The 8,851-nt window shown below is 39.7% G+C and overlaps 1 protein-coding gene across 1 annotated transcript; it reads right to left on the bottom strand.

The window, feature by feature from the left end:
* Positions 1 to 1,129: 1,129 nt before the first annotated feature.
* LOC109973819 (alpha-N-acetylgalactosaminidase-like) lies at positions 1,130 to 6,484 on the bottom strand. Its single transcript, XM_020623640.1, has 8 exons — positions 6,345 to 6,484; positions 5,735 to 5,875; positions 5,149 to 5,360; positions 4,966 to 5,060; positions 4,633 to 4,794; positions 2,567 to 2,764; positions 2,246 to 2,386; positions 1,130 to 1,824 (listed from the first exon to the last, which is right to left on the bottom strand). The coding sequence occupies exons 1-8, from the start codon at positions 6,428 to 6,430 to the stop codon at positions 1,624 to 1,626; spliced, it is 1,236 nt and encodes a 411-aa protein (XP_020479296.1). The 5' UTR covers positions 6,431 to 6,484; the 3' UTR covers positions 1,130 to 1,623.
* Positions 6,485 to 8,851: the final 2,367 nt, after the last annotated feature.

Raw genomic sequence — 8,851 nt, 5'->3', positions numbered from 1 at the left:
CCATTAGATGTGTTTTCAAATCTTTATAAAATAAAGAGCAGCACTGACCTCTACTGGTTCAATATGGGCGCGAGTCTGTGCTCATGTTAGCTATATTATAAGGTTTATTTTCTGTACTTTAATTTGAGTTAGGTCTCTACTCACTCTGGGTGCAAATTTATTATGTATCTTTGTCTGAAACGATATCTAATCAGCCACTCCTCACGGCACCATGGTTAAGGTGTTGTCACTTTTATCTCCATTTCCAAAACAAGGGTTTTGTTTTGGAGGCAATCCTAGCTGACCCTGGACAGGCCACCAGCCTATCACACTTCACCAACATTTATCTACAAGAAATCTGCAAGTACCTCCTAAAAATGTCAAATTTTTGTCTGAAACAATATATGTATAATGTATACATATAATGCACAAGTTTAAATAAATAAAGCAATAACTGGCAGCAAAAGTAATATTATAATTTTTACCCAACAAATGTGCAATTTACAGTAAAACCTCCATAGGTTAGCAGTTGGGAAGTGAAAGCTGAAAAGTGAATACAGCCTTTTACTATTTGAGGAAATAATATGCCTGGAAAGTTTTTAGAAGTTGAACTGAAACCATTCTCCAAACAACTCACTAATGTATAACGCAGTAACACAGTTGCTGAATGTTTGCTATGTTCATATGTTTGTATGAACTGTCTCTCAGTAGACTCAACAGGATCCTTCAGTATTATTGTGCCTTTAATGACCAGGTGGCTGGATTAAGGTCATTCTGATAAGACGTATTTGTCCTTGATAGGAGAACTAACCTTACATATAATCACTGATGGGAGACCTTGTTGCAGAACTCCTAAAGCAACACAGCACTTTTACTCTGATGAGGTAATTAATGCTAGATGGCCCAGATGTCTAGTGAGAACTGTTTCTAAATGTCAAAATATACTGAAACACAAACGCTTGACTGAAAAGTAAAACATATTTATTTCAATGAAAACATCAACAGAATAATTTCTCATAAAAACTTGATTTCTTAACCATGTGATCATATGTGGTCTTAACATTTAGCCTGAGGGGGGAGGGAAGCACAATTCAAGTGCAAATATTTAATAAAACTGGCACGGCAAGGGCCTTTATCATCCTTCCTTGTGTTTTTTTTTTTTTTTTTTAAAGCCTATGACACAGACTGTCCTACTTCTTTAAAATAAAAAGTTTTTAAAATAGCAGTAGGAGACTTCTGAGAAATACTGCTTATAGTTCTGTAGCTTTGGCAATCAACTGAGATTATCGGGTCTCAAGCTCTGTGAAGTACTAGAACACTTTGTGAGTACGCTGACTATGAAGTGTGCTATGTTTTGGACTCTTTCGCTTGATCGGTATTGATACTGCAAGTGTAGAATCTGAAAGAAGGATCAAAGACAATTTCAGTTTAGTTACATATCTTGATGCAAGTGACTGTCCCTGAGTTCAGTGATTCATTACTTGGAATTGAAAGCACCATGCTCTTATGATCACCTAATTTAGTTTTTGACACTGCTGAGCACCAGATGATGTATGTGTGAGGTCTTGTCAGTTAACTCTATCAAATATGCTGTGATGAGACAGAAACTGGTTATTTAGCTGATAAAGTTCAGTCGATGAGCAGTCAGAGGAAGATGGGGATGGCGTTTTCATCATCATCAGCGTAGAAGGACCCCTGAAGTTTGCCGCCTTTATAAAACTGAAGGAAGTTCCGTTTGGCAGGTGCAGAGACATACCACATGACCACACCTGTGGGGTTCACTGACACCACAAAGTCAGTGGAATCTTTCAGCATCATGGTCTTGTCCGTGAAGACGTCATAGATCTTAGAAATAGTAGAAAGGAAACAGAAGTGAGTCTCCTGATATACTATTATGCATTAGCTTAGCAAGCACGATGTGTGTCCAGTGGATCAACGCTGCTGTAAAAGTGCAACAAATCAATTGTTTCCAATCCGAATAATCTGAGTCACTGGTCTCTTCGTGTTGGCCTACTGATAAAATGTTCCTGAAAACCCATGGAACTGGGAATCAGTTGCATCAGTGCACCCAAATCACAGAAACACAGCTATATAGTCTGGACACATATAGACATACAGTATGTGCATACTTTGTGCAAAGTATGTCCAGCCCTTTAAAGAGGACATGACTGTGCACCCTTGGAGCACCAGATGTCTTTGTAAGGTAAGACTCAAACCATCTGAGTGCCACATCATCTCCGTGTCTAGAAGACTTTTAAGCACATACCTTGTAACTGCCAGTGGTGTAGTTAAGTTTGCTGAGGGATGTCTGGTAACGGTAGGGCATGTCATTACGCCGACTGAAGATCACCAAGGCACTGGCATTGCTTGACAGGGGGCGCCAGAATACTTCAATGCCATTCTTCTCCTGGTAGAACGAAATGGATGAAAAACGTTAACAATGACTCAAGAATGAGAAGTGTATATCAAGAATATAAGATAGAAAAGTACTAAACAGAAATGTCAAAACCCTAAATAGTTCATTTCTGTAGTTTTTTCATCTTGAGCATTTGCAAGAAGCTGCAACAACCATGCAAAACTGTGTCACCTTTAAAATTCGTCTTCCCTGAACACCCATGGGGTCTTGGTTGATGCTGATGACTATTTTGTTCTGCAGAATGCTGCGGGCTCCACTGCTGATGGTGCGCAGGTCGGTGGACATGAAAAGAGGAGCGGCCATAATCGCCCACAGAGCCATCTGAGCACGAGACTGGTCCATGCTGAGACCAAAGTTACCAATAATCAGCTGTGGAGGCCAAAAATCACACAAAAGTAAATGAAATTGTAGAATTTCATAGCACTTTCTTAAGCCACTGTAGAAAATCAAAGAATCAAGGATTACTTGAGACAAAAAAAAGAAAAGAAAGTGTGTTTTTTCTATATTTTGGAAGTCAAAATGGTTCTAGTATTACCCGGGGGTCCTTACAAGGACAGTTAACTTTATTACATTTTATCATTTGAAGGGATTGTGTGCAAAAAAATACTAGATAAAAGTACCAACTGAGACAGTGGGGCGTTTTTCCTTAACTTTACCTACCTAACTTTACTATCAGACCATGTAGAAAATAGTAAATATACAGTATTGTTCAAAATAATAGCAGTACAATGTGACTAACCAGAATAATCCAGGTTTTTAGTATATTTTTTATTGCTACATGGCAAACAAGTTACCAGTAGGTGCAGTAGATTCTCAGAAAGCAAACAAGACCCAGCATTCATGATATGCACGCTCTTAAGGCTGTGAAATTGGGCAATTAGTTGAAAGGGGTGTGTTCAAAAAAATAGCAGTGTCTGCCGTTGACTGTACAAACACAAAACTATGTTGTACAAACGTTTTTGTTTCTAGGATTTAGCAATCCTGTGAATCACTAAACTAATATTTAGTTGTATGACCACAGTTTGTTATAACTGCTTCACATCTGTGTGGCATGGAGTCAACCAACTTGTGGCACCTTTCAGCTGTTATTACACTCCATGATTCTTTAACAACATTCCACAATTCATTTACATTTCTTGGTTTTGCTTCAGAAACAGCATTTTTGATATCACCCCACAAGTCCTCGATTGGATTAAGGTCCGGGGATTGGGCTGGCCACTCCATAACATTAATTTTGTTGGTTTGGAACCAAGACTTTGCTCGTTTACTAGTGTGTTTGGGGTCATTGTCTTGTTGAAACAACCATTTCAAGGGCATGTCCTCTTCAGCATAAGGCAACATGACCTCTTCAAGTATTTTGACATATGCAAACTGATCCATGATCCCTGGTATGCGATAAATAGGCCCAACACCATAGTAGGAGAAACATGCCCATATCATGATGCTTGCACCACCATGCTTCACTGTCTTCACTGTGGCTTGAATTCAGAGTTTGGGGGTCATCTCACAAACTGTCTGTGGCCCTTGGACCCAAAAAGAACAATTTTACTCTCATCAGTCCACAAAATGTTCCTCCATTTCTCTTTAGGCCAGTTGATGTGTTCTTTGGCAAATTGTAACCTCTTCTGCACGTACCTTTTTTTTATCAGAGGGATTTTGCGGGGGATTCTTGAAAATAGATTAGCTTCACACAGACGTCTTCTAACTGTCACAGTACTTACAGGTAACGATATCAAAAATGCTGTTTCTGAAGCAAAACCAAGAAATGTAAATGAATTGTGGAATGTTGTTAAAGAATCATGGAGTGTAATAACAGCTGAAAGGTGCCACAAGTTGGTTGACTCCATGCCACACAGATGTGAAGCAGTTATAAAAAACTGTGGTCATACAACTAAATATTAGTTTAGTGATTCACAGGATTGCTAAATCCTAGAAACAAAAACGTTTGTACAAAATAGTTTTGTGTTTGTACAGTCAACGGCAGACACTGCTATTTTTTTGAACACACCCCTTTCAACTAATTGCCCAATTGCACAGCCTTAAGAGCGTGCATATCATGAATGCTGGGTCTTGTTTGCTTTCTGAGAATCTACTGCACCTACTGGTAACTTGTTTGCCATGTAGCAATAAAAAATATACTAAAAACCTGGATTATTCTGGTTAGTCACATTGTACTGCTATTATTTTGAACAATACTGTATGAATATTGTGGGAGTTACTGTGTCAGTTAAACTCACCATATCAGGGTCGTTCCATTGTCCAGGTCCAGCTGCAGGTATCAGGACATCCTGGTTCTTAGAGAACCAGTCAATAACGTTTAGGACACTGTCCCAAGAGTCTTGAATGTCACCATAATTACGCCACAGGTTACAGATCTCACCCAACTGAGTGTAATTGACCTGAAAACAAATGTGTTTCAAAATGTATAAATATCAACTGTGGATTTAAAGTATTAGAACATAATCCTCACAACAGGGTCAACGTCTCATGGGGAAAATCATTTCCACTGAAACGAAATAGTCCAAATTGTCCAGCCTAAAGCTTTAGGATAATAAAAACTGTAACTGAACCTTAGGGGGGAGGCCACCCTGGTAGGCGGGCCAACTGCAGGAGTAGCCAATGGGACGGCCTGTAGCATTTAAAGCCTTTGACATGAGAGGGTAACCTGTTCAAGAGAGGAAACAGAGTCAAACAACATCAAATCAACAACATTTCAATAACCATCATATAAAAGAAACTTTTCCTTATCTTACCCTGCTCCTGCTCTGTGGCGTTAGACCAACAGCCGTCATACTTGAGCATATCCACCTCCCAGTCTGCAAAGGTGAAAGCATCTATCTCGATCTTTTCCATTGGGGTGCCAGGGTAGCCCCCACAGGTGTGTTTGCCCATGTCCCCGTAGATCCCCAGTTTGAGACCCCTGTCGTGCATGTAGCGGGTGAGCTTATGGATGCCTCCTGGGAACCTGAAAGCATTATAATGTCATTCCCAAGTCCACAGTCAGCGATTAGAGGTGTGATAACTGTACCATTCAATACAAGGTTTTCAGCTAAACGAATGCTGAGAAATAATACCCTATAATTACCAGTAAAACATGCCTTCTGTGTAAAGTACACTATGAAACTACTCTAAATGGATCCAGTGATGTGCTATGCTTTTATTCAAATGTTTCTTTTATATAGTTGAGTGTTATCAAAGACTGAAAAGTCATGTGATTGCATGACTCACACTAACTTACCTGCTTAGAAGATTAGTGTTTGCACTGAGGAACAATGGCTGCTCTGTGTGTGTGTGTGTGTGTGCTTGTGTGTGAGAGAGAGAATACAGGGTATACTATACCTCTTTGGGTCAGGCTGCAGCCGTCCCTGCTCGTCTCTCTCCATGGAGGACCAGCAGTCATCTATGTTCACATAGACATAACCAAGTTCCTTCCAGCCGTCCTCTGAGAGCCTGTCTGCCATGTCTATGAACAGATTCTCACTGGAAGAAAGACAGGGAAGTTTTTAATAGCAAACCCTTAAGGTTTGTGTTTCAATAAGGTCACTGTGGCGTTCAAACTGAATTTTTGTGTAAGAAGTTATTTCTTTGGTTTACACAAAGCTTGTTTGGTTCCCTGAGGTCTACACCCCCTTTACTTATAAAACATTCCTGTTATTGAATGGTAATAATTGGTCCACACCCCTCAGTTACTCACCTTATGATTATATGTAGCATGACTCAGACCCTGAAAAAGTTTGTTGCTTAATATGATTCTTTTTTTCACTTCTGACATCACATCAAGGGTCACAGTGGTTTGTTTGAATGATGAAATGTCATTATGTGAAACAGTTGATGCAGCTTAATTAATAACTCTAACATAAAATCCTCCCCAAGACTATCCTAGACTATTCTTTTAAAGAGAGGCTTCAGTCAGATCACAGTGTATAATATTAATATGATCCTGGCTTGCCTGATACAGTTCTTGGGGTCGTGTTCACAGTCAGTGTCGCAGCGGAATCGTTCCCATGCCAGCCAGCCCATTGGAGGGGTCCTCATAAGGCCATTGTCGAGGGCCAAGGTGGTCACAGAGAGCGCAGAGGCCAACACAAGCACCGCCTGCAGAACAGAACAAGCGTTCAAATGAATTCAATGGTAATCCCAGATGACACCATGGTCACAGAGAGAAAGACCGTATGAAAGATGTATGATTGTTACAGTCTATGTCCTGCACGAGCCACTTCATTTATTACTGTATTTTCATTAAAGCTGCTTTTCACTAAATTCATCTTGTGGTTACTGATCTATTGTGAGTGACAGGTGGCACCCACATAGACCTCCTGTGTCTCACATGACTGGGTGTGACTGAGGCTGAAAGGACCAACCTGCCAAGTGACTTAACAGTCATATAGTCATAAAATATCAGCTGACTAAACCAAAGGCCTGTACTTAATGCTAGAATATAAAGTTATTACAATATGGCAGATACAGTATATGTAGGAAAAAATAATGCTTTGCCAAAGAAAAATAAATAAAAATTATATATGATCTCCTTCAACTGTAGCTTTGCATATGTTTACCTGGCACTAAACTCTAGCGGTTCTATTATAAACACGACCCGGTCCCGGATAAGCGGAGGAAAATGGATGGATGGATAACTGACTAATGTATCCTTTACAAATAAAGACTTATCACATGCATTAATACATTTTAAACATTATTTGACTGCGATGTTTTCTGACATATATTCATTCAAATGATTCTGTGAAAAGATAAACTTACTAAATTCATGCGTTCAAGCCTCCTCAACTCCGAATCTCTGCTCTTGTCTTCCCTCCGCTCTGTCCTTCATAGAAATTGCTCTCGGACCGACTGTAAATGAATAAACTGCGCTGTTCCTAGGAAAGGAAACATCAGCCACGTGACATTGCGATTCTGTCAGCTGACTACAGAACAGGAAACTGAGTGGAAAGATCCGGGCCGCGTCCCAATACGTCTGTGGTTTTTACTCCCCCTCAGTCCCTTCCTTCCCTCACATTTTCCAGTACAGCATTTACATTTGTCATTGTCTTTAAAAATAAATGTTAGTGATAAGGTAGCGACGGCTGTAAGACTTAACAGTTGAGCAGTCATTTTCTAATGCTCTATAAATCAGTTAAAGGTCATTAATTAAATACTTATAGGTTGCCAGGTTGTGAAGAATCCTCTTCTAGAAAGCAGTACCATGTTTTTGCTTTCATCTGCATCTAGCTGATAACAAAAGGCCTGTTTATGTAGATAAATGCTCAGTACACATGAGTTTACATAAAAGCAGTAGCCTATGTGACAGAGTTGGAGTCATGATAAAAACACGTTACAAACTAAGAAATGTCTGGTAGCTTACATCATAAAACTTAAAACCACAAGTTCAGAGATTTACAAGTAATTGGGAACTAGAAGCTGGAGGTTATTAATGCCCTATTACAATTTTAGGAAATCATGAACCTGGAAATCATGAACTGATGTATAATGCAAAAACTCAGCACTCTTCAATTGTTTCTGGCCTTACTGACAGTGAAGCTGTTTCAGTAAAGTATGTATTTGTCTCTGGCAGGAGGCTAACATGTAATCAGTACCTTATGTGTGGAGTGGCCCATGGCACTTCTCTAGCAAATATCAAATTACAGCCAAAATAAACACATCCAGCAGGAGGCGCACTAAGACCAGAAAAGCCCTTTCAAATGTTGACAATAATCCTATTCACATTATAGGATGCATTCAGTTTTGAGCTCATGAATGTAGAAAACCTCTAATCATGCTTTACAGCAGATAGACTACTTTTGTTGTGCTTGTGAATATGAAATATGTGAGCTGTTAACTCAGTAAGCCTCCACAGAGCCTGCAAAGATGATAAATGTTTGACATTGTTTGGTCCTCTCTCTCAGACTTTGGAAGGAATTTGACTGAATTTGACATTTTTATGTGTTGTGGATTCGATTCAGAATGGATGCAATTGTCATTTCTACCCATTGCTATACACTTAATTACCCATGATGACAAACTGAAACCATGGTCCTGGAGTTGTCTGTTTTCTCCTGTGAACTTGTGGCAGTTTTGTGGGCTTTGTGGTCGAGTGAACTTGTTGTGTTATCAGCTCCAATACTGCTGCTGCCTAGTTGGTTCTGAGATGGGACATCAGGGGTCCACCCCGACCTGCTGTGGGAGATTCTGTGCTGCTTGTACACAGTTGGCAACATGAGTTGCCATGTGTTTATAGGTGCCAGGGCAGTGAAACTGCTAACAGACTTGCAAAACAATGTCTTTCAAATCAAACTATTGAACTGAAGATTTTGCCAAGAAAACCTGAGTCCTGAGTGCTTTGCCATTTGTAAAGACAAATTAGATGCTCTCTGGCAGAAAAACTACAAAAATGGGCAAAGAGGTCGGCACTATTTCTTTATTCAAACATCTCTTAAACAAAAATCATATAAATAAAGTCTG

Source organism: Monopterus albus, unplaced genomic scaffold (genome assembly GCF_001952655.1).
Source record: "Monopterus albus unplaced genomic scaffold, M_albus_1.0 scaffold307.1, whole genome shotgun sequence".
Lineage (NCBI taxonomy): Eukaryota > Metazoa > Chordata > Actinopteri > Synbranchiformes > Synbranchidae > Monopterus > Monopterus albus.
The sequence above is the reverse complement of the archived record's forward strand: the minus strand, read 5'-3'. Positions and strand labels throughout refer to the sequence as shown.

What these genes read in the sequence shown, in the direction of transcription:
- LOC109973819 (XM_020623640.1), bottom strand. Translation starts at nt 6,430, where the DNA reads ATGAGGACCCCTCCAATGGGCTGGCTGGCATGGGAACGATTCCGCTGC. An exon ending in GACCCCAAGAACTGTATCAG is followed by an intron (nt 5,876 to 6,344) that starts GCAAGCCAGGAT and finishes TCTTTCTTCCAG; the next exon opens with TGAGAATCTGTTCATAGACA. An exon ending in AATGGAACGACCCTGATATG is followed by an intron (nt 2,765 to 4,632) that starts GTGAGTTTAACT and finishes TGGCCTCCACAG; the next exon opens with CTGATTATTGGTAACTTTGG.